This window comes from Amphiura filiformis, chromosome 12 (assembly GCF_039555335.1).
Source record: "Amphiura filiformis chromosome 12, Afil_fr2py, whole genome shotgun sequence".
NCBI classification, from domain to species: Eukaryota; Metazoa; Echinodermata; class Ophiuroidea; order Amphilepidida; family Amphiuridae; genus Amphiura; species Amphiura filiformis.
The window spans coordinates 67,546,412-67,572,671 of NC_092639.1; the positions used below are offsets into that span (position 1 = coordinate 67,546,412).

Genomic DNA, 26,260 nt, shown 5'->3' on the forward strand with positions numbered 1-26,260 from the left:
TCATGGCAGGAGTCGGAGGTGACTTGTGATCTGTGGCCAGCTTCATCTACTCCAAGACAACCAAGTTTGTTTTCATCTTGGCTACCATATACAAAAACTTTCTTTACCATTTCATGGACTTATCTCTTACTTTGCATTGTTAGCCAAAGGATTCATCATGAATGCAGCTATTTTAATGTTATTCGTCTTCACAATTTTATGTGATGTACCTCGGTCAACCTATGCTAAAATACCACATTGGAGTTACCATGGTGAAGATGGTCCCAGGAACTGGTTTAAACTTGGAGCAACCAAATGTCATGGGCATAAGCAGTCTCCTATTGACATTGTCACTGAGCAGACTGAATACCAAAGTTTTCAACCGTTTGCGATGATTGGATACCATGCGGCAAATTTCACTATGCATCCTATGAGTATTTTGAACAATGGACACACCGTTCAGGTAAATCTAAATGGCCTCTATATAATAGGCAATGGTGGGTTACCGAGTGCGTACAAAGCACTACAATTTCATATGCACTGGGGAGCAACGCTCTCGAGGGTCTGAGCACACTATGAATGGCGCGCATTATGCTGCAGAGATGCATATCGTTCATTATGACTTTATCAACTATCCAAGCATTCCTCAAGCTGTTGAAGCAAAAGATGGTCTAGCGGTTCTTGGTGTTTTTGTCAAACTAGGTCGCTATAATCCTGCCTGGGAGCCTGTAATTAGGGAAGTACATAGAATTCGACACACCCACGATCCACATACATTCGACAGACCCTTTTCCTTAATGTCACTTTTACCTGATGATTTGACACGATTTTATCGTTACAGGGGTTCCCTAACCACCCCTGGTTGCCATGAGAGTGTTGTATGGACTGTCTTTGAGAAACCAATTGAATTATCTCGTCACCAGATTGGACAATTCCGTCGCTTATCGGACTTGTCTGGTGCAGATTCTCATGATAAAGGTCATCATGACACTGATCCACTGACATTAGAACATTCACATCATAAAAAGGGGTCTGCCCAAGATTCTGTCGATGCAAGTCATAATACTACTACTAATACGAAACAAACATATCGTAGGTTGACCAATAACTACAGGTACATTCAGCATCTCTTCAACCGCAAAGTGTACCAAAGCTGGCCACATGCTGCTAACACTGCACAAGCTATGCCAACAGCACAAGAAAGCCTAAATGTAGAACATGGATCCAGGAATCATCACAGTAACTCTGCTCACAATAACTCACATGTTGTCAATGGGCACAGTGGTGTGCCAGATCCTCATCACAGTGACTCATCTCAGGCTCATCACAGTAACTCGCCACAGACTGTCAATGAGAACAGTGGTAAACCAGCTGCTCATCATGATAACTCGCATCATGATAACTCGCATCATGATAACTCGCATCATGCTCATCATGATAACTCGCATCATGCTCATCACAGTAACTCGCATCATGCTCATCACAGTAACTCGCATCATGCTCATCACAGTAACTCGCATCATGCTCATGACTGTGACTTGCATCACAGTAACTCACACCACGATCACCAGAGTAACTCACCACAAGATAACTCACCACAAGGTAACTCACCTGTTGTCAATGAGCACAGCAGCATGACGCAACCCTCTCATGTAGATCAAGTTGGCTCTGGGGGAGCTCATAATAACTCGCCTCAAGATAACTCTCCTCCAGATAACTCTCAAGATAACTTGCCTGAAGATAACTTGCCTGAAGATAACTTGCCAGAAGATAACTCACCTCAAGATAACTCTCCTCCAGATAATGTGCCTCAAGATAACTCTCCTCCAGATAATGTGCCTCAAGATAACTCACCACAAGATAACTCTCCTCCAGATAATGTGCCTCAAGATAACTCTCCTCCAGATAATGTGCCTCAAGATAACTCACCACAAGATAACTCTCCTCCAGATAACTTGCCTCAAGATAACTCTCCTCCAGATAACTTGCCTCCAGATAACTCCTCCAGATAACTGCCTGCTCTCCTCCAGATAACTTGCCTCAAGATAACTCTCCTCCAGATAACTTGCCTCAAGATAACTCACCTCAAGATAACTTGCCTCAAGATAACTCACCTCAAGATAACTTGCCTCAAGATAACTCACCTCAAGATAACTCACCTCAAGATAACTTGCCTCAAGATAACTCTCCTCCAGATAACTTGCCTCAAGATAGCTCACCTCCAGATAACTTGCCTCAAGATAGCTCACCTCCAGATAACTTGCCTCAAGATAACTCTCCTCAAGATAACTCTCCTCCAGATAATGTGCCTCAAGATAACTCACCTCAAGATAACTTGCCTCAAGATAACTCACCTGAAGATAACTTGCCTGAAGATAACTCACCTCAAGATAACTCACCTCAAGATCCACCACCACCAGCTTAATGAGCACAGCAGCAGGACACAATCTACTGATGTTGTAGATCAATTTAACACTAGGGGAACTGATGATCAGTGGACTTTGTGGAATTCTTTATTAAAACAATGAGACTTTTAAGAAACTTGTCATCAGTGTTCAGTTTCTGGGGGAAAATCTGGTCATCTGCTGGATGTACATGTCATAAAATCTGGTCATCCGCAAAAATATTTGGTCATCCATATACCGTATATATATATTTAGGTGAAAGTTTTTTTGTTTGTTTTGGAGCGTACCTGGACCTAGAGCTAAATGCTAGGATATTTTTTAATGTGTCTTTAAAATGCAAAGTTATAATTTGTGTTCATGTCATACTATATGATTTCAAAATAGATGCAAATTTAGTGTATTTTAAAATTATTACCCGGTAATAGATTATGCCATTAATAGAGTATGCCATGAACACCAATTCTAACATTGCATTTTTTTAAAAGTCAACCTGAATGATCCTAGCATTTAGCTCTAGGTCCAGGGATATTCTATAACCTAATAAATAAATAACTTAAAAATAAGTTTGGGGATCCGATGGATAACCTACAGTGAATTTCTGAGCTGAACCAATGTATAGCTATCATTTGCATAGAACCCAGAGCTTAATACCGTAAACGTTCATCTAATGGCGCTATGGGCTCCCTTGGCATAACTGGAATTTTAGACACAAACTCAAAGTGTCATCCCATAAAAATCCCATCAGCAAATAAAGGCACATACCCTTAATTCTCATTGGGATTTTTAGAGGAGGGACCTCTCTTTGTACATGAAATTTACCCCAAGGCAAAGGAGCCCAGGTGCGCCATTAGGGGAACGTTTACGGTATGATCAAACATGTTTGAAGATATGATCTTGGATGGTTGCGGAAAATGTTTTGCAATTTTCTGTTGAATGCAGGTGTCACCATACTGGTTGATTGGGCACATATGATGCATCACTCAATGGAGAGTTTTTCAAAGGCTTATGTGCATTCATATGGCTCATTGTGTATATTTTTCTCACAAATTAAACCTTTTTCGTAAAAAGTGAGACATGTATGTATCTTAAAGGAAGTTTCTGAGAATTTAAAAAATGATATTAACAATTCAGAATGTATACGGTTCTTGAGATACTGGGAAAAATGTCCAAAATTGTCTCTATATTTTGACCAATAACTCAAGAACTAAAAGAACCTATTAAAATGTCATTTGTGAAATTACATGTATCAGACAATAAATTTCTAATATTTGATGCGATCAAGCAAAATCAGTCGGAACTCAGAAATATTGATTTTGAGATATAGGCAAACAAAGGAAATATGTTCCCTTTGTTTTGGAAACTCTTTAATTGCTCATATCTTTGGAACTGGTTGTTCAATTTCAATGGGGTTTTCTGCAAAACGCAGCTTTGTAAATGCTTTTTACTATCCTATAAGAAGCTGAAAATGTAATATTTCCAAGTTCCGACTGATTTTGCTTGATCGCATCACATATGATTCATATATCACTTGTTATAAAAATAGACATAATGATCCAGGGATGCATGGAAGCATGTAGCCTGCGCCCACTACAAAAATGGCAAAATTAGTTCTTCAACTATTTTTATATTGAGATCATATCTTCAAACATTTTTTATCTGTTTTTTTGTACATGATAGGAAAAGGACAGGGCTTTCACATGTAAACACTTATGATTGGTGAAAACAACATTTGTTGTGCCTGCTTTTTATGGGACTCCCTGTAATGATTTTTTTCGTAAAATGAGGTGGTTTTTTTTAGAGTACCGGTACCATAGAATCGTGCCTAAATGTGTATCTCTAAACTTGCTTTGGCTTCATAATATAGGCCCAACTTGTACATGTAGGGAGGCTACCGTAAAATGGGGTAACTTTGGGCACTTTTCAGAGTTTTTAAACCACTGCTTCCAAACAAAACCAAGTCTATTTCGAATTATCTCTTTTTTATGACATTAGGGTTCCCTTCTACACCTTGAAGATGAAAAAGATTTTTAAATAATTTTTTAAGGGTGCCCTAGGGGTTAAAAATAGCCTGACCAAAGTTACCCCGCATTTGGGGCAACTTTGGTCAGCGTATACATTCCATGAAGAAAAAAAACTCAAAAAAATTGATATTCGCTGTATATGGACAAATTGTTGTTTTTTGTGCCATTTGACCCCTTACAAAATTAACCAAGCACACATCCTTGCTCACAAATATTGATTTTTATTTTTTCTGAAAAAAAATGTAAAATGCTCAGTTTTGGTCAAAAATTCTGGTCATGAGGAAATTGGTCATGAGCGATTATTATTGCTTTCCAACATATTTCTTAACAAATTGACACCAAATATGACTAAAAACAATATTGCTGTACGAAAATATGACCATTTAAAAAATATATTTGACCGACCAAAGTTACCCCGCTGACCGAAGTTACCCCATTTTACGGTATGTTTTAAATTTAACATTTTGTATTATTAGATCTGAAATGATGTTATGCTTCTTATTTGCAAGGAAAGAAATATATACCCTGTTTAAATAAAGTTTATAAATAAAAATAAGCAAATAAATAAATGGATAATAAGCTGAAGCAATATTGTAACATTTCCTGAGTAAATAAATTTTAATTTTCTTTCCACAAAATGTCAGATGTGTCCCCTTTTTATTTTGAGCTAAACAGATGAGAACCAACATTTCATTCCAGCGCTCATATTGCCAATGCCTGTATCAGTCGTAGATCATGACTGATGAACACAATGTGATATGTACATCCCATACGCCATGTACATACAGTGTTATGAACATAATCGCATAATTGCAAATTAAACAACATACTCCATCATGTTTATACAGATTTGGAATGACAAATTTCAACATATTACTGAGAAAAATAGCTTCTTTCATTTGATATCAAAATTTCCATTTTGATGGGGTAAAGGGGGACGAGGCTGTCAGTCGGGTCACCCACCTTTAAGGAAACTGTTTTGTGACATGCCATTAAGATAATGCGGGTAGTCAGCAGGGATGCCTTGCTGTCACCCAAGTCATTGCTACTTACTGAAGCAGATCTACCCTAATGTGACAGTAATAATAGCAGTTTTAACAAGAAATCATTGGCATGAAGTAATATTGGAAAATATTTTCAAAATTAAGTGAAAAAATGAGCATTATTGAATTTGTCATAGATATGATGAGGATCTTCATTAAGTGAGCATGTGATCTTATAATGCTCATGGTACCCAACATCTGCCCAATATTTGTATCCTCCAAGCAGATTAATTGAGTTATTGTTGGCACACAATGCTCCAAGAGCACAAGAGCACTATGTGTTAATAGTGATCCAGGAACTTTAGTTTATGAGCTCCAGGAACACTATTTGTTGTTGATAACTCAATTGTGTCTTCCAAGCAAGTGACATATGGATAATGGGAATCACTAATCATATGATTTATTATTAAAATAATTGAATTGATCATTTGCATCCTTTTCAGAAGTAGAAAATAATGTTCACAGGATTAGTCTATAACCATGGTAACATGCATTAATTATATGGAGCAAGATGATAATACTAGTAGATGGGGTAGATCTAAGCATTTATCATCATTATGCAGAAACAACCTTGTGTCCTGAAGGTTCAAACAAATTGCTCAAACCAGGGGTCTAGTAAAAGCTTTAAAGATTGCTGGTCCATTATATAGAAAGAAATCAGAAGATATATTGCCCTTCCCAGAATCCTTTGCAACATAATACATCACCTCAGTTCATCAAATGACACTCCCATTACTTTGTACAGGTTCCCGTTGTTTTCTATTTGAAAATAAACTGTTTAAACATTGTCAATAGTCAAGAAATTATCATATTTTGCTGGATGTGTTATGTTCATTGAGTATGTTGTGAGATACATTTTGTCAGCCTGCTATGTTAATTGCAGAAGTCATTATTTGTTATTTTGAGAACAAAGTACAAAATATGGTTCAAGCATGCATTTAAACATATTTATTCACCAATCTTTGCACAAGAACAAATGATAATGATACAAATACTCATACATATGAGGGAGGCACTTATAAGGAAGAAGAAGAAATGAAAGGGAATAATCCGAAATAATAAGGGTGATTACGTAACTGATGCATGCTTGAACCACATCTTGTTCTTTGTTTTCAAAATTACAAGAAATGACTTAGGCAATTAGCGTAGCAGGCTGACGATTTATGACCCATCACATCAAAAACATCCACTTGGCTTCAGAAATGAAAATGGAGATTTAAACACTAGGACAAAGTGCTGTTTTCACACCTTTTCCAAAAAGTTTTGGCAACTTTTGACAATGTTTTTATACAGTGTGGTAAAATATGGTTATGATTAGAAAAGGGTTTGGAAATTTTTTATAAAACTATATAGGTCTAGAAAAAAGGGGTCATTGATAAAAATATACCAAAATGAGAGGCAAGTTGTTAATCTTTACTTATGGGAGTTATGGCCATTTCATAATCTCTGGATCAAAAGTTTTCAGAGGATAAGCTTAATAACATGCCAGGGTTGCCTTATCACAACCACATGATATTCAAAAGTCAAATCTTTTGTTTTCAATTGTTTTCTGGTATGTTCAATGAGCTGTATCTCCCATTCTTCCCTGGTGACATTCCACTATAAAAACAGGTCTCAAAATGTCCGATATGTGACCCAGTGGCATAGCGTCATAGGGACACCAGGGGGGGGGGGGTACTTGGGGGGCATGTGCTCCCCAATCGATTGCAAAATTTAGAAAATCCCATAAGAAAATGCCCCCAAAAGGGCTCGTGCCTACCCAATCAGACCTGGTGCCCCCTCAATCATGGTCGGTGCCCCAATATGATGACCCATGCTACGCCACTATGTGTTTGCAGCACATCTCTGAATAGTCATAAATACTGCGAAAAAAAATCCTTTTTCTAGACACAGTAATTGGGCTTTTTAAGGCCAGAGAAAAGAATCATGAATTGTTATTATAGCTACTGAGTAAGGAGGAAGGAGGCGTGTCTAAGTAAAGTCAGTCAACCTTGATGCAGATAGTGAATTGGCTGTAAGGTTTACTAAGCTGAGTTGATGCTAGCTACCCAGTATTCAACCAAGCAAGAGGGTGTATGCATGTAGCTACAGTCATTTCACAGATAATATCTAGCGTATTATCTGCGTACATGCATATGTGAGCACTTCAACGTCATCTCATCAGCTACCAAGTAGTTTGGTATCCACACCGGAGCAAACTGCACTGTTGAATCCTCCTCTCAATTGTTTAAACATCTACTGAGTGTTGCGCTTTTCAGCTTTGATACCTCCGACTAGCATCAAAGTACTGATATTGCTGCTTGCTGACTTTCTTTTTGTGATTACTGGATTTATTATCAAATAAGATTTGATTACAACCTGTCATTGTTTACCAATATAAATATCAGGATTGAATTTGAATTTCAAGCTAATTTGGGTGAATTATCCAGTGTATTGCACCTGCCAGGAACATAGAGGAAAGATAGATAGAGGTAAGTGTCAGGTGTTTATTTTGTAATTGGCCCCCAGTAATTTGGTACATCAAAGTGAAAGTGATCAACATTTTTGTATTAATTATGGAGATGAAACGTGTGTGATTTGAAGATGAATTCATGATGCTACTATGTGATCATGCATAAATTGTGATGAATAGAAATGCATGCATAAATGCAGATCAAAAAATTTAACTAATTAGCTAGTATGATTAGTAAAAGTTAATGCACACAGGATACCGTTAACCACATAGTACAGGAGAGCATTGACTCTGAAGACATGATGAGAGTCATGAGGCTGGTGCACATCCCAGGAGGTACTCAGCATAGTAGTGTATGTGTATGCTCAGCCCTATTGTCCTCTATTTTTCAGATGTGAGCAGATCCCAAAAGACCCACTTTTTATAACTTTGAGTCGATCTTTTAACACCCCTGTTTGTATCAGTGTGGTCAGAAAATCAAGACCACCTTTTTATAACTTTTGTCAATCTTTAAGACCCTGTTTGTATCAGTGTGGTCAGAAAATCAAGACCACCTTTTTATAACTTTTTGTCAATCTTTAAGACCCCTGTTTGTATCAGTGTGGTCAGAAAATCAAGACCACCTTTTTATAACTTTTTGTCAATCTTTAAGACCCCTGTTTGTATCAGTGTGGTCAGTAAATCAAGACCCTCTTTTTATAATTTTGTGTCAATCTTTTAAGACCCCTGTTTGTATCAGTGTGGTCTTGATGACCCTCTTTTTATAACTTTATGTCAATCTTTAAGACCCTTGTTTGTATCAGTGTGGTCAGTAATCAAGACCCCTTTTTGTAAGTTTGAGTCGATCTTTTAACACCCCTGTTTGTATCAGTGTGGTCAGTAAATCAAGACCCTCTTTTTATAACTTTATGTCAATCTTTAAGATCCCTTTTTAGTATCAGTGTGTCAGTAAATTAAACATGTTCAGGGGCCACAATCACATAGGAGGCAGTTTCCTGCCCAACAATGATATGGAAATGTAAGGAGGGGGAAGGAACCCCATGTATTATACTCTTATTACATTTTTCTGAACATGCTGAATGTGGGACAGGGGTAATATTTGGTTATATTATAAATTGGTAGGTGATTACAATGTTAATTAGGCAATTCATTGTCATAAAGAATGAGTTGAGTGATCCGTGACACAAGATTATATGGAGAGTAATAATAGGTCATCATGGTCATAATCTCGTGTACTATTTACTACTAAGCAGCAAAGCACCTCTATAACATCACCTGAGCAACATGGTCCTTGAGCAAAAAAATTTTTCCCCAAGAAATTTGTAGGGATTTTGTGATTTCCCTGAGTTATCCTCACTCAGGGGGGGGGGGGCGGGGCACTTAACACAAATGACCATATGGGCACATTACCCCAGAAAGACCCCCCTTTTGGGATTTCACAGCTCCGAAAGACCCCCTATATTTGACCAAAATAGAGCTCTGAAAGACCCTTGATTTTGACTATTCGCAGCTCCAAAAGTCCCAATTTTGCTTGTTCGCAGCTCCAAAGACCCCCTTTTACCAGTACGCGGGCAGGTCCAGGGGAACATGCCCACCAAAATTGTTTGATGTGCCCCCTCCTCACTAGGGCTTACTGCCATGTAAATAAGCCATTTTGCGATTTTGGCGTGCTTAGCATAACCTATGACCTTTGTTTAATTGTATTTAATTTGGGTCCAATTCTGCGCACCACTAGATAGTCACAGTAAGTTTTGAATGGAGTTGTGTGGACATGCAGTCGGGGATTGACTTAGAAATTGCAATTCTCGAGGACGCCGATTCCTGAGAACCCTATGACAGTCTGAACTCATGATATAGGCCTATAGACGAATCCAATTTCACGCATTCCTATACCTTAATGGCTGCCAAAGTTGGGTCCCCGTCGGCTCAATCTTACCTAAAATGTGACATAATGCGGCCTTGAAGGGTATCTTAAACTGCATTCTATCACCCGTGTTACACGTAGACAAAAGAATGATGACAGTTTACAACACAAAAGAATCTAACATCGATTTTTAAGCGGCTTTTTGGTGTTGCGGGGACCCAAAGATGGCCGACCAAATCCTGACCATGACTTGGCTTGTTGGATTCGTCTATATCAGGTGATATTGAAGAGGGTGACATCAGGAGAAGGGATATGCATCAATGAACTATGACTGAATAAGGCTCAAGATGGTGTGATATTTTACAGTTGAGTCATATTTGCATTGCTAGCATTCATCAGAGACAAATTGAAACTGCCGATCTCTGATTGTTTCACTCAGCTCCATATTGGACTATTCCTGTTTAAATCCATACACCCCCTGGAAGACTTAAACTTCAACACAGTGGGTATAGATTTTAAATGGAGTCACACATTTAGGATGCACCATTCAATTCTCAGGGGGGCATGGGAGTTTGGGTCAGGTGGAATTATTTTTCGCTGCCGAAGGGGGCAAATGAAGCAGGTGCTTATGAATTATCAGTGGTGGCACCATAGGGGAGGGGGGCTCATGGGGGAATTCCACCAGTCATAACTCTTTCCCCCAGATGCCTTCTCGCCAAAAAACCCAAAGTTACAAAAAATCCACTTTTTGCAGCAATTTTGTACAAAATTTGTTTCTTTTTGCCACCCCCAGTTCACATTGCCCCCACCCCCCAAAAATATGTTGGTGTCACCACTACATCATTAGCATAGGGCTGTGTGTTTTACATCCCCATTTACATATACCTGTACCTGTACCTGTATCCATCTGATTGCAGTAGCATGCATTCTAGCAATAATAGAGTTGCCTGGTCGAAAAAAGAGAAACAACATGATTTTAAACATGGAAGTTAGATGTCTTCCATGTTTTAAATAATATTGAAAATGAAATTGAAAGGCTAATCTTTGTGTCTGACTATAAGTGAATTTGCGGCTCTCAGTGATGAATAGGAGAGATAAAATGGACATAAGCGGATCTAGATGGTTTGATTGATTTGATTACTACACTAATATTTTGACTGAAGATTTATGGCTTGAGGCACAGAGACTTTGATGCAATTGAATTCAATCCCCACCCACCTACAGATATAGCCTTGCAATAACACCAATTAGCAAGTCATATGTGAAGGTAACAGCAGAGACTTCAACATCAAGGGTGGTAGGTATGTATTGCAGATTTCCTTAACAAATTAAGCGGGCTGCTAATCGTCCAGCGAGTATTATTTTGCACAAGGTCCTATGCAAATGCTTGACGTCACATGCGTACACGCTAGGGTTAACTGATGAAAGCAACAAGCTGTCAGTGTATAGCCTCACTTCTTCAGCTATATCATTGACAGCAATCATGATCAATTAATTAAGTTGTGAATAGTGAAATTTCAACAGGATACACTGGGTTGTTTCAAGTTTACTATAACTAAAGTTTGTTCTGCTATAATTGGCAAAAACTATTTGGTTTTTGTTACTGTTTGTGTCAATAAAGTCCAAACTAACACAAGCATAAATTCACACAAGCGTTTAAGTCATGCATTAGTCAATGTACAGGCTAGTATATGTGCTGTACATGCTATTCTATATGTGAGTTCAGTAGCATATACAGCCCTTTTTTTTTTTTTTTGCGCACCCTTGTTATCAAAAAAAAAAAAAGATAAATTGGAGAAACAGAAGATAAGAGAAACACCTGTGTGGATGAATCTCATATTTGACCATATCAGCTTTAGAAAAAGCAAATTTAGGTGTTCAAATTTGTTCCATTTAAACTTCAATATGTTATATTTACAGGTTTGATGGTCCTTTCTTAGCTCACCAAGAAATCCCCCGTCGCTGAATTTCTGTATATGCGCCTGGAGTCTATATGTTTTGCCAAGAATAAGCCTAATAAACTTCAAGTCAGCATTGATAAATCTATTGTCTGCATTTCAGTTGTTATTGATGTTGCATCACAAGTAAGCAGCCAATCAAGACACGTACTTGCTTCCCAGTTATGAAAATGAAACAAAAACACCCCCCAATTGTTTATATTCCTAAGCTCACCATGCCCAGAGAAGGAGATTCCACACCTTCTTGGGATCATAACATAAACTACTATATAAGCACCATTCTGCAACATAAAAATACCTGAAACCATCCACTGCATACTTGAAGTAACTATATAATTTCTTTTTTTTTCTCGATGTAACATCACATAAGCCATGACCTTTTATTTTTCATACAATTTTAAAGACAACACTTGCCCTTTAATTAAGATTTCCTATAGCAGTTGCAATCACCTAAAATTTAATTCCAACATGATGCGTTTGAGAAGGAATTCTACTTTATAGAGCCATTGTTAAATATATTTCACCCTGAAAAATATAAATGGATGAGAAATGACTCTTAAAATCAGATTTCAAATGTTCAAGTCACATCTCATGCTTTAACCAAAGTAGACTTATTCAAATCAAACCAAGTCTCTATAATTATCTGATCAAATTATGCGTGAGCCAGCGCTAGAAAGGCAAAAGAATTTGCTATTACACAGAAGTTAACCTAGGGTGACAGTTTTGTAATAAAGAAACCAATTTGTGCATCTAATGGCAGTCCAAGATAGCATCATTATGTAGCGCCATACCTAGCAAATATACTAGTGATATTATAAAAGGTTGACAGTATGAAAAGATGTGCAAACAAGCTCATCAAATTCCTCTCACCATAAGGAGAGAAGAAAGCTGCTACTCAGCCAAAAGTAGAGCATTGTTTGATCATTCTTAAATTGACTATTAGCATTCCAGGGCATCAAAATATTGAAAGTATTTAGAGGAGGCAGCCTTGCTGCTATGTGAGAAATCACAGGTGTGGAACACTTTATAAGAATTGATGCTATAACAAAAGGTAAAGGATTGACTGTCATCAGCACTAAGCATGACTTGCATCCAATTGTTTGTAAATAAAGGATGTGAAGAACATTTGGAATAGGGCCAAAAATGAGAGGAGTTGTGCTGTTGTGTTATGGCACTCTGGATATAGTCAACTCATGTACAAAGGAAATATACCTTGGAAACTGGAAGTATGAGAATAATTATTTCAGTGTAAATGCTTCTTTGGCACACCAATTGCTGCCCGATTTGTACTTGCCGAGCGCACCACACTCTTTATGCGTCACATTTTTTAACACGCAGTGTGTGTGACGCAAAGCATCAACCCCCGATGCCACAGATTTGGTTTGTACTTCTATGTTGAAGCAGTATAGTAACAGTTTGAAATACTTTATGATATTGGTATGGATGCTATCCATCTTCAGTAGATAGCATTTGAAATGAGTCCTTTGTCAAATTAATATTATGAATACTTTCTGCAGTAGGCAGCATTTTATATTGACAACACTCAACTCCTGCAAGATCAAAATGATACACAGTACTGACTTGGTGGTGCATTCTTATGTTAAAGCCACCACTTAGCAAGCAAAATAACATACACACATCATACAGAGTGAAAATAGTGTATGGTCATCAGCGATCCTTTGTCAATATCATTTGGAATCAACTCGCATTACGCATGTTTAAGACATTATTTGACTTCAAGTTGTCTTTTCATCAGTAGAAAGCATTTGGACTTAAATGAGACACAAACTTATCAATCTTAATATTGCTATCTTCGGTAGATAGCATTTTGAAATAATTTAATGTGAGCCCTGTGCAAATTGCTAATAAGTTTATGTTGTGCTTTCTTTTACATGTTGAGTCCATAAAATATCATTTTTAATAGTATCACTCTGCCTTCTGTAGATTGCATTTTGAAATCATTTCAACATGAACCCAATTATATATAAATTGCAATGCAGCACATCAAAAAGGGGGACTTTGCAGGTGAAATCAATTTTGTGTTCTGTATTTCGCTTTGAAAACATTATGCAAGCTTTAATTAAAATGATGGATTTTTGTATGTTTGTTTACTTAAGTGCATTTCAATTGCGTAAAAAACAGAATTTTGAACAATATTGAGGGCATCCTGCTCAGCAAATGTTACAATATGGCTTTAGCCTAAGTTATACCATCATTTTGGAATATATGGTTGATAGAAACCTTTTTCAATTCTGCTTTAAAGACTCGTATTCATTGATACTAGCTATTTAATGCATTGCATGCTGGCCATATAGGCTTCATCAAAAAGTATAAATATTGATATATTTTCTGAAAATATCAAGAGCTATCTCAAAAACCACTGAACCAATACTGGGCTTGTTTGTACTTGTTTTAATGAATTTTTCATGCTGATTCCAAATGTGGTCATAAAAATGTAGAATTTTGACATTTTTGAATTGTTAAAGAAATGATGTAACTTGTCATCTGCACTCGACACATGTGTAGAAAGGGCTAAGTTGATTCAATTGTTGCCCAAGAAATGGCAACATTTTCTTTAAACCGATTTTGGGCTAATTCATGCAAAATGAATGTGATAGTCGCTGTTTTGATAGCAGCTTCAGGCGTAGATACTGCATGATTACAGCCCTGTAGAAGCAAATCAAAGTTACATCCAATAAAATGAAATTATCCAGTTGTTTTGTTCCCCAGGATAAATTCTGGGAATCAAGCCATGAATTAGTTGATGAAAACGTGTATGCTATAGTCATGAATGTATAAATGTTTTGACTTAGTAGAGTTAATTCAACACATGTAGCTACTACGGGTTCTTTAGAAATTTTAATGTCATTGGATCTGGGTATACGTCCGTGTCTACGGTAGAATCGTGTCGGTAATTACTCACTGTACCGCGTGTTTCTGCTGATGATGATAATGGATGTTCAATTTGTAAATTAATGGCATGTTTTAGCTTTACCAGGTCCTCATGTTTGTTCATCCTACGGAAGAGTATATTAGAGGAGAATTGAATATCAAAATTGTGATTTAGAAGCTTCTCAAAACTTGTGACGCTTTTAAGCTCACTTGTTTTTCAGCAGAGTGCACTGTAATTTCTCGACTCGATAGTGTACTATTACTTTAGCTTAGCTCTGTTTGGCTTGAATGAATAATATACCAATTTTAAGGTGTATTGTATGTCAAACTGTTAATAACAGGTATTAATGGGCATAAATTTCACAGGGTTAATCATGTGGAACCAGGTGACCATGACCTATATCTACAGAACAGGTAGCCATTTATTCATAGCTTCACATGGCAAGGATTGTTTCATATTAGACAAAAAGGTGTTACCCCATCCAGTAGCTTCCATAAAATATTTGTTTTATTTTGTTTGTATGTGATAATGCTAGATGTTTTAAATTAAAATTTACCAATCATAATTTTTCTGTAAACACAGGCAGTGATTAATATTTATTAACTGAGCTCTTCCATAAAGGGTCAGGTTTCCTTCATAATTATCATCGTCATCATAATCAATGTAATTTTTCATTAAGTCTAAATTTTAATAACTTAGCCTTTAAGCAGCTGGAATTTCCATAAATATGGCAAAAAAGACTGAAAAGAGAAAGGGCTAGTTCAAATCTGACTACACTCTTAAAAGTGTGGAGTAAGTTGTGATGGAGTTAATACTCTTTGAGTGTGATCTCTCTTGAGATTATCCCAGGTATCTCCTTGATCAGGTTTGTGACTTAATAATATCCAATCCTGAATCAGATCAAATTTTTATAAAGCGTGCACATGCACCTGTTTGCTAATGGTACTGTATCAACTCTGGTATAAACCTCTCAATAGAAAAAGTACTTATTATTTTATTGAGTATTTATTTACATCATGAGAATCAAATATTTGATGTTTATTTAGCATATTAAGATTTAATGAAATCGTGAGCTGGTGTACCAGGTGGTGTATACAACGTAATGTTCATTGTTCCATGGACAAATGATGCTTATGAAATGTATACATTTATTAAGATTCAAATTTTGGTTAGAAAAAAGTCCCTGCTATTCAGACAGGTCACATCCACTGCATGATAAAGGTCCAGTATTTGTATTATCTGCAAACAAGCAATTAATGCATCTCCTTAATGAGAAATGCTTAGCGCTTCAATGTTCATATTAATCACTTTTTGGTTAATGATAGTAATTTAGAGTAAATTACTTTGTATCATCGAGGCACAGGCACAGAGGGTTTCAATTGGCATACAGCCAATATCATCAATGTAATTGCACTCCCTTTACAATAAACATAGTATTTATTACACAGCTTAATTTTCCACATGGATTAGAACCATTGAATTATCTAGGCTATAGCTCCATGGTATGATCTATCTAGCTATGGAGTTATGTTGTATGAAGCATTGAGTTATCTAGGCTATTGCTGTACTTATATTGTAAAGGCCGCTACAGACTTCTAGTATTCAATGTAGAATCATTGGTGTAACATATCTACATATCTTTTTCCAGTAATGTTTTAAGTTCTAACAAATGTTTGATAATGTAAAACTATAAATATGAGAGGATACAAGGCATGCAAATAGGAAAAACAAAGTCGCTTAAGCAGGAAACAAATATGTTTTCAATGATTTCTTAAAAGTTGATAATGTACAAGACTCTCTGATGATGATGACAGGTAGACTGTTCCAGAAGCGAGGAACTGTGTATGAGAATGTCAAATGCGGCCTAACTTTGGGTACAGAATCCATTTGGCGGGTGTAGTGCAAGAAAGCTGCCAGGTGTCATATGTACAATATAGAATGCACAAATTGTCTACAGGGCAGCTATTGCAGATAGGTTTTTCTTGTGCTCAGCCCTCGATTTGGTGAATCTTGGTGGGCATCTAGTGGTTTGCACTCATTGAGTTTCTATATAGACGTGAATCATTAACGTTATCACATATAAAGAACATTTATAAGACGAAACCACAATGAACTTGTTGAATTTCATGTAGAATTGGTAGCAAATTGAATTACCTTTAAATAACTTCTGCAATGATGTAATGTAGATATTTGAACATGTCAGCAATGCCAACAGACACTTTAATGTCATCCTGTGTAACTCAAATCCAGGCATTAATATGCTAGGTTGTCATTGATGCACCAGGAGATACCATAAATGAGACCCAGAACAAAATAATTATATTGATCTGGTAAACAGATAATATAATTTATTATTAGCTATCCTGTTTTTTATCCACTAGTTATGTGAAACTGGCATTTTCTGGTGACTTTTGTATAATTTTTTTTATTAAATCCCTTGATGTTATACCAGAGTTGTTTTTGTTGTAGTTTTTAGTTCATTTTTTTTTTATTGAGCCTTTAATAGCGAAGCACAAAACCAGGTGACAAACCTATTGAGTATGTAATTGTGCTACCACTAGCAAAATGCAGGAGCTGTTTAAACATCACACCTTACATTTAAAAAACCGCTATAAACAATGGAGCAAAAAACTGAAATATTTATACTTGAGATGTCAATGTGTCACTCATGCTACACCTGCTAAAGTGATGTGTTTGCTTGTTTGGACAGCAGTGAGGAGATGGCTGGCTGCATCCAAATATTCATCTTTCACTTTTGTTGCATTATCACAAACTTTATTCAGAATGAGAATGCACTAAAGAATCCTTTTATTTCCCATAAGGCCAAGTAAAAAAAAAACATGTTTTACATCCTGGTTTTTGGAAAAAAAGAGGAAGAGGGGGCTTTTTATCTTCTATCGCAAAATAGGTGTAAATATCCATACTTGAAGCTGTTTTAACACAAACACTAATGCCTGGAAAAAAGAGGAGGCCTTTTTTATTTTGTTGTTCTGAGAGGTAGGCCCTTAGGGCCCTTCCAATGATCATAGTAAACCTTCCAAAAGTGTTTCTTGTATATTAGCAAGGCTGTTGAAAGCATCTTAACTTCCTAGACATATTTTTTGAAAAGTTATAAAAAATAAAAATGTAATTGAAGAATGGAAGTATATTTTGAAGAAACCTCAAAAAGGGAAGCGGGGGGAAGTGAAACATGTTTATTTTTTTTATTTGGCCTAATGCTTAATGCTTATGGTACAAATAATGGAAAGAAGAAAAAAATGTATTTCAGAAAAAGGGTATTTTAATTTAAAGAGAAAGAAACATGTTCATATTGCAGATAATAAGTCAACAATTGTACCATTGAAATACAACATAAAGATCAAGATCTCTCAGTTCTTAGAAGATGGGTGCAAAGTGAGTTGCTTATTCTCATCACATATTGAAGGGGTGAGCTGTGTCAAATTAGCAACTGAAAGGTGTTACATGCATGTGTTTATAGCATATTTATTTAAAGACATTTGCAAAGCTGCCAAAAGTAGATAGTAGAATTGCACCTCCTTCACTCCTTGGAGATCTGAATGATGATGGAGTGACATGCTTAATCTGAAGAGCCAACATCAATTACACTACATGTTTAAATTGCTTAAAACTCTTTTACACTCTCTATGTACTCAAATCTTTTAGCATAAATATGAGATGCAAATAATAAGTGAGTCAATATATATTATTTGTAAACCACAGAGGTATTTGTAAGGTGTTATTATAAAAAGTCCTCAACTGCAATAGCTGCTAGATGCCATACTTATTATAGATGTGTACAATATAGAATGCAGAAATTATCCAAATGTCTATAGGGCAGCTATTGCATATAGCCCATTTTTACACAAATACGTTGTTTTGATGGCAAACTAGCGCAGAGTTTGTCCTGGTTTTTGTAGTGTTTGGTGAGAGTGATTATCATTCAAAGCACACTCTGCATAGCTCTACTAGTTACTGGAATAATACATGAGAACTCACACTTACTGGTATTATATTATACTACTGTCATTTTTCTTCACAGGATTACTGGAATTGGAAGGCAAAACAAGACAAGTTTCGGACAAGACAAGGTAAGATCTTATTCTGATATATAAAGAGTTCAGATGCCAAAACCAAAACTGATAAAACAACATTTTGAAACTCTTTTTGAGTATCCAAATATAGCAATTTTGTGAAAATGTGATCCAAAGTAGTATATTTTATTATTTTCTCTCTATTTGACCAGTTATTTTTGCCTATATCTCTAATTGAGACAAAAATTGATATACCTGTTTTTGCATCTGAGCTCTGATTCATGTATAACAAGTCATTGCTAGTGAGATTGCTAGAGATAGTGAGATATAATGCCCCCCCCCCCCTTCATAACCTGGATATGCCATTGGTTGGCTGTATCTTGACGTCCAGGTGCAAGTAATATATTTTTATCTTGATGTAGTGCAGGTGAGAAGTCAAAGCTAGTCAATTAATTAGGCAGGGAATTGCTTGTTGGGATTGAAACAATTGAATAATTCATTAAGTCTCAATTGGAAATGGATTAAATGCTAATTTGTCTTTTCTTAGAAATTGGACTTGAACAATGGGACTAGCAGGTGTGTATCATTGTATCAGTCAGTCAGGTGTAACATCTCATCACAGATGTGATCACTTCCAAGAATTTACAGCCTGTAATCTCAAGCTAGCAACACAAGGTAATACAACACACTCAAATAATGTGTTTTAGAGTGTGGCCTATTGGTTACGGTATTACATATTCATCTTTGGGGCATGAGGTTTAGGGTTCAGTACCCGCTGGCGACTACTTGTTGGGATATTGTCTTTTGAAAAAAGTCATCTTAATTTAGGTTACATAACCTAAAAGAGATTACTCCCCCCATGGTGCATTAAGAAGTGCGGGGCAACTGAACCATGCAAGTACTCCATCCTTTGGAGAGGATATTAAGCTGTCTCATGTACAAACATTGATACATATTTTGCAGTAAGTTTGGAAAAGAGTAGGTTGTTTAACCCAAGACTTTCCTAACTTGTCCCAGTGATGTTTATCATGGATATAACTGAGCCACCCTGGGAGTCTTTCTTGGGTTATCCAGGAACTTTTTTTTTACCAATAAATTAAAAAAACCATCTAAACTAGGAATTATAGGGCTTGGCATTTAAGGCCAGATAGTTTTTACTTTCCCAGCTGCTACCCATTTACACAACACACATAAAGGGTGACACTGCTTGGGTCCAACCTTGCAGCCTACGAAGAGTCACATGCCACTGCTTCTACCATCTTAGATCATCTTCATGTCAATGTGGGGAGTTTGTTGCTTCTAAAAACTTACCAAATATCAGTAGATGACAAGAGTAAATATAACACATTAACAGGTTGTCAAGAAAAGGATGCTTTTTGAGATCATAATCTACTATGTTTTGGGTATTTTCAAAATATCTGTACATGTATGATTATTTGAAAAAGGCACAACTTTTGTTCAAAGGCGTGTTACATGATAAAAACGAGCCTGAAAGTGACTCACATAGGGGATACTGTTGCCCTTAAGGTGGCAGGCAACTCTTGTCTGTGATCACATCCCTGGTTAACTCTCTTCACGCTGGTGTCGACTCAACTGCAGGCGGCTTGTTAAATAATTAAAAATGTCAGAATTGTACATTTCATGACCATATTTTGAATCATTATGAAAATGTATTAAACCGAGTACCAACAAGCCTAGTATTGATTCAGTGGTTCTTGAGACAGCTCTTGACATTTCGAGAAAATATCTCAAAACTTTTTGACTTCTTATGTTGATGGCTATGGCCAGTACGTAGAGCATTAAATTTAAAGTAACAAGTTGCAACTGAATTCCGAGACAGACATTGCCTATAACAAACTGGAAGCAATTGATAAGCCAATGTGATTGCAATGTATGATTTCCAGGAACACGTGGATTAACATTTTAATTTGCCATTAATGCATGGAGATATAATCAATTGCTTCCATATGCACTTTTGACATTAACCCTAGAATTATTAACCTCTAAGAATTATTTTGATTGGTTATAAAGAGGGTGTATTGAGCCAATCAGAGATATGGTAAGAATAGTCAGTAGGGCTGAAGGGGATTAAGCTTAAAATTGCTGAGAGATCTAAACGCTCTATTTTGATTGGTTACTCAGAAGATTATATCACATTATTAACCAATCAGGAGCTCTGCAAGAAAGTGTTTATTGAATCTACAAAGAAATCTGCACAGTGAGATACCTGTATGCAATGCACTACAAATAAAATGGATATTTCTGTTCATTGTATTTGTTTTACAACAAATCAGCAAATTACATCTTGTCTTTTCCCCATGAGAATTTATTGTTTCATCTCACTCTCTACTCAGAAATTCAGCAATTGTCTCATTTTGTGAAGTCATTTTCCAAGTATTACGTCTAGGTAGCATCAAGCATACATTGTGTTAATGTTATACATGCTAGCCATAGGCTTCAAAATCTCAAGAACCACTGAACCGATACTGGGCTTGTTTGTATTCATTTTAGTGCATTTTTCATGCTGATTCCAAATATGGACATGAAAATGTACAATTTTGAAATTTTGGAATTTTTACGAAATTTGAAACTTGTCGGATCCAGTCAACACCCGTGTGGAGAGGGTTAAGGGCCAGCAGATATTGCAGCAAGACACATCTCTTCATATTCTACTCAGCGTATTTTCACCAACTTGTTCCATGCTGTGTTATTTTCTATAGTTAAGACAAGTCGGATCATATGTTGATGTAGATTTAAGAGGGTACTTACCCAAGACCTTCAAGAGACTCCTCCTAGCTTATAAGTATCATTCTATATGCATTTGGCTTGAAGCAAATACGGCTAGACCTCTTGAACTCTAGATTGGGAGATAGGACAATACACAGATTGGAAATCAACCAAAATCAGTGTCTTGGTCTTTCTGTCTGTGTTCAAATGTTTGGTCATCCTTTATCTTTCGCTTTCCTTTCATCCTTAGATAACTGTGTGATTGATTGATGACTTCCATGCTTACAGTGTTTATTTGGCTTTCTTGATATTTTTCTTTCTTTCCTTCCTTCCTTTGTCTCTTCCTTCTTTCCTTCCTTCCTACTTTTGTTTCCTGCTTTCTTGATTTCTTTCTTCTTTTTTTCTTGCCTTTCTTTCTTTTTTCTTGCCTTTGTATCAAATTTTTTCTTGCTTTCTTTTTTCTCGCCCTTTTCATCCTTTTTTCTTTCCTTTGTACTTTCTTGCTTTCTTTCCTTCTTGCCTTTTTAATTGCTTGATTACTTGCTTTCTTGCTTGCTTTGATTCAATCTTTTACACTTTTGCCTTTCTTGTAATGTTTGGGAAATGCAAGAGAAAAAACTAAAACATTGGCTAGAAACTAGTTGCTATGGAGACAGGTTTGCATCTCCATTATTAGAGATGCATTTATCATCAGTGTAAGCCAGTAAAGTGATGTCCCTAATCACTACAATGTACTTTAAATTCCTGTCAGATTAAAGTTGATAGCTATAAGACTGTCTCGTGTACGTCACTAGAAACATTTCTGTGAATCAAAAGTGAACTATTTTTGCTTTAACTATTTTCGTGCTTTGTCCACAAGGAAATATGTAATTAAATAATGTTTATTATGCTAAATAAACATCACAGGAAAAATGTAGGCCTACATAAATTGTGAACATTTTGAAAACAGTAAAAATTTAAGATAAAGATGAACAGTTGATGTGAAAGCCGAAAGGGAAGCACTCTGTGCATATTTGGAATGTGCAATAACAAACACAGTGCTAATTCAGAGAAGGTATCTTACCCTTCCCAGAATCCTTTGCAACAAATGACACTTCTCTTACTTTGTACAGGTTCCCTTTGTTTTTATTTTACGAATAGACTGGCTAAACATGGGTCGATTGTCAATAAAGGTTGCAAGATCTGGATGTGCTCTGTTCATTGAGCTAAATTTAGTCACTATCGACCCCTGCTGCACTAGATAGCGAATAGGTACATAAAATTGAAATGGGAGAAATGCATTATGGGAAGTGTGCGATGTCTTCTCTGTCAATCTGTACCCCTTGAATTAAGACGGATGTCTTGGGATTTCACTTTAAATTGGATATATTTTAAGTCATTACTTAGTCAGCTATTATGCTACTGTAAATTGAGTATAGGTCTTTGTTGATATTTATATCACATGTTATTTCTAGGTTGGTAATTATGACATTCACCAACCAATGAGGTGGGAACCAAAGAGTGCCTACTTCACCATGTATTATCATAGCATTACACACAGGACAATTTTGAGTTGGTACTCTTTGGGTATAATCTCTATGAATTAACCAATAGCATAAAGACTCTGAGGAATGTTAAGTTGTGCATATATGGTCAATTCCAGCCAAAGCGGGACAAAATTCTCTCTGGGGGCCATTTTGAAAATGTTTTCCTTTTCAATTCTAGACTTGTCAAATGAGACGATCATATCTAGTGAATCATCAGGTGGAAGTGCCATCGGATTGAAACATGACTTTTCTTGCTAGACCAAATAAAGTGTTAAATGCGCATATGCATGTTACCCACGAATTCAAGCCTTTTTCACCTGTTGTACGCCATAAAATTTCACTTTCTCTAATATCTTTCAATATTTTATGTGTGACTCATATACACTAGAAATCGGTGAAGACTTTGAACGTAAAATAGAATTTTATTACATATATCTACAAAGAAATATTTTGGTTATTACAAATTTTAAGAAAGAACCAGGTGTACAGTTAAGATTGTGTCAATTCTTGAACTCTTTCCAAAGTGGCTGTCATTTAACATTACTGTATTATTTCGAAAGATTAGAATAAATGCTTCATATAAATATAGAGTTAGATTTTGTATCGCGTCGCAGGAAGAGGAACTCGGATGGATTCGTGGGTAACAGCGCCTGGAAAATAGCAATTCCTATTAATTTTTTTTAAATAAAAAAAAAATACTTTTCCGTATGTCAATAATTTAGGCTGCAATGGCACTAAAATGAATTTTAATCAAAATACAAACTACATGGAATATTTAGAATGGATCAGTATGGCATTTTGGGTATAAAAATTTTGAGAATAATGAAGTTGCCAAATTCAAATAGACAGAGCAAACAGTTTTATATTATTATTTTAGTAAAATCATTCCATATTTTCATGCAGCAATATTCTATTAAATCGTGTTTGACAGTTCCTATGTACTAAAACACTATCAATACATTGTTAACTATAATTTAAGTAGGGATTCGTGGGTAACCAAAATGTTCGTGGGTAACACATATTTGAAGGTATGTATTGGTAAGCGGCAAAATAGAAAATATTACAGAAGGTTGGAAACCATCATGCGGTTATTCCTCCATTGTGTTTCAATGATTCCTGTTTCTCTAACCAATTGCAAAAAAAAAAAAATGGTAATTTAGGATAATCAATCAAAACTTCATGATACAGCTTCAGTATACCTTCAAGAGGACGCTATTAAACAGGACTGTTTTGGAACCTATTTCGCATGTTTTCAAAATGTTAAGATGCATAAGAAACATATAATTTACGAGTAAATCGTTGGATTAAGTGGGTAACGCCGAATTGTGGGTAAAGCTATAAGTACTATAGTACCGTTTGGGGTTTGCGTTTCTTAGGTGCATAAACTGTAAGTACTGTAAAAATTATAGCATACCCATGGCTTGAATATGTGCTGATTTAAACTCAAAATAAACAATCTCCTTGTTTTTCAAGGTTAGCATCTATTCCGGATTTGTGGGTAACAAAAGTTTAAACCGTCAGAGATTCTTTTTAAAGCGGTGAACGTATTTTTACGATTTACAATTTTAAGCGCTTGTCAAACTAAATTCAGTGTCCAAAGTCATTAAATGTTAATTTAAGTTATGGCAATTATATTTGCTGGACTCGTGGGTAACAGTTGATACGTGGGTAACGTCAAATTTGATTTTATGGAATTTTATGGGTAAAACGTATTTGCATAAAATAATCACTTGGACCTCAGAATTATAGAACGAAACTTCGTTTCATGATATAGTCATTTATGGCATATTCACTTAACATTTTTCAGAACGATCATTTTATTTTTGTTTTTTTGTTAACAAAATTATTAGCCAAATTGACTTAATGGCCTCTAGAGTCCACAAACTTTGGTGGAATTTAATCGTTTTACATATGATGAGAGATCATGCAAACGTCTTTCTAACGGTAATAATTTCATTTTGATTGAAGGACATTCAATGACATATATGGTGCTTTATCTTTGGATTCGTGGGTAACGCCAATTCATTTAAGCTATCATAACTTGTCCCCTGGTATGACTTGCTAGTAAAGGCCTATATGCACGAAGAGAGCACATTGGACGTGACATGATATGCTCCATCAATAACGTGATTTCCTTTATTAATGACATTTTATAGTGGAAAGTTAACATAGAGAGAATTTTGTCCCGCTTTCGCTGGAATTGACCATATACTCCTGATTACAAAAATTCCCCCTGATCACTGCCATTGCTACACAGTGATTGAGGACAATTGCTCATGTGTTTTTGTTTTGTTTGTTTTTGTTTTTTTGTTTTTTTTCCTTTTGGTACTGATTACCAAAAGTGCTATCAACAGTTAGATAGCACTGACTTCTAATAGTGCTATCATCAGTAGACAGCACTGATTTTTAATAGTGCTATCTTCAGTAGACAGCACTGATTTCTTATAGTGCTATCTTCAGTAGACAGCACTGATTTCTAATAGTGCTATCTTCAGTAGACAGCACTGATTTCTTATAGTGCTATCTTCAGTAGACATCAATGATTTCTAATAGTGCTATCTTCAGTAGACAGCACTGATTTCTTATAGTGCTATCTTCAGTAGACAGCACTGATTTCTAATAGTGCTATCTTCAGTAGACAGCACTGATTTCTAATAGTGCTATCTTCAGTAGACAGCACTGATTTCTAATAGTGCTATTATCAGTAGACAGCACTGATTTCTAATAGTGCTATCTTCAGTAGACAGCACTGATTTCTAATAGTGCTATCTTCAGTAGACAGCACTGATTTCTTATAGTGCTATCTTCAGTAGACAGCACTGATTTCTTATAGTGCTATCTTCAGTAGACAGCACTGATTTCTTATAGTGCTATCTTCAGTAGATAGCACCGACTTCTAATGGTGCTATCTTCAGTTGACAGCACCGACTTCTAATGGTGCTATCTTCAGTAGACATCACTGATTTCTTATTGTGTTATGAACTGTAGATAGCACCTGATTTCTAATTTTGCTATCATCAGTATTCAGCACTGATATCCAATGTTGCTATCATTAGTAGACAGTACTGGTTTCCAATAGTGCTATCTTCAGTAGACAGCACTAGTTTGTAATAATGCTGATGGTGCTATCATCAGTAGACAACATTGGTTTCTAATGGTGCTATTGTCAGTAAACAGCATTAATTTCTAATAGTGCTATTATCGGTATATAGCATTGATTTCTAATGGTGCTATAATCAGTAGACAGCCCTGATTTCTAATAGTGCTGTCAACAGTAGATAGCACTGATTTCTTATAGTGCTATCTACAGTAGATATCACTAATTTCTAATAATGCTATCTTCAGTAGATAGCACTAATTT

General features: G+C 36.1%; 1 protein-coding gene across 1 annotated transcript; it reads left to right on the top strand.

The window, feature by feature from the left end:
- LOC140167047 (uncharacterized) lies at positions 1–1,991 on the top strand. Its single transcript, XM_072190526.1, has one exon. The coding sequence runs from the start codon at positions 474–476 to the stop codon at positions 1,989–1,991; it is 1,518 nt and encodes a 505-aa protein (XP_072046627.1). The 5' UTR covers positions 1–473.
- Positions 1,992–26,260: the final 24,269 nt, after the last annotated feature.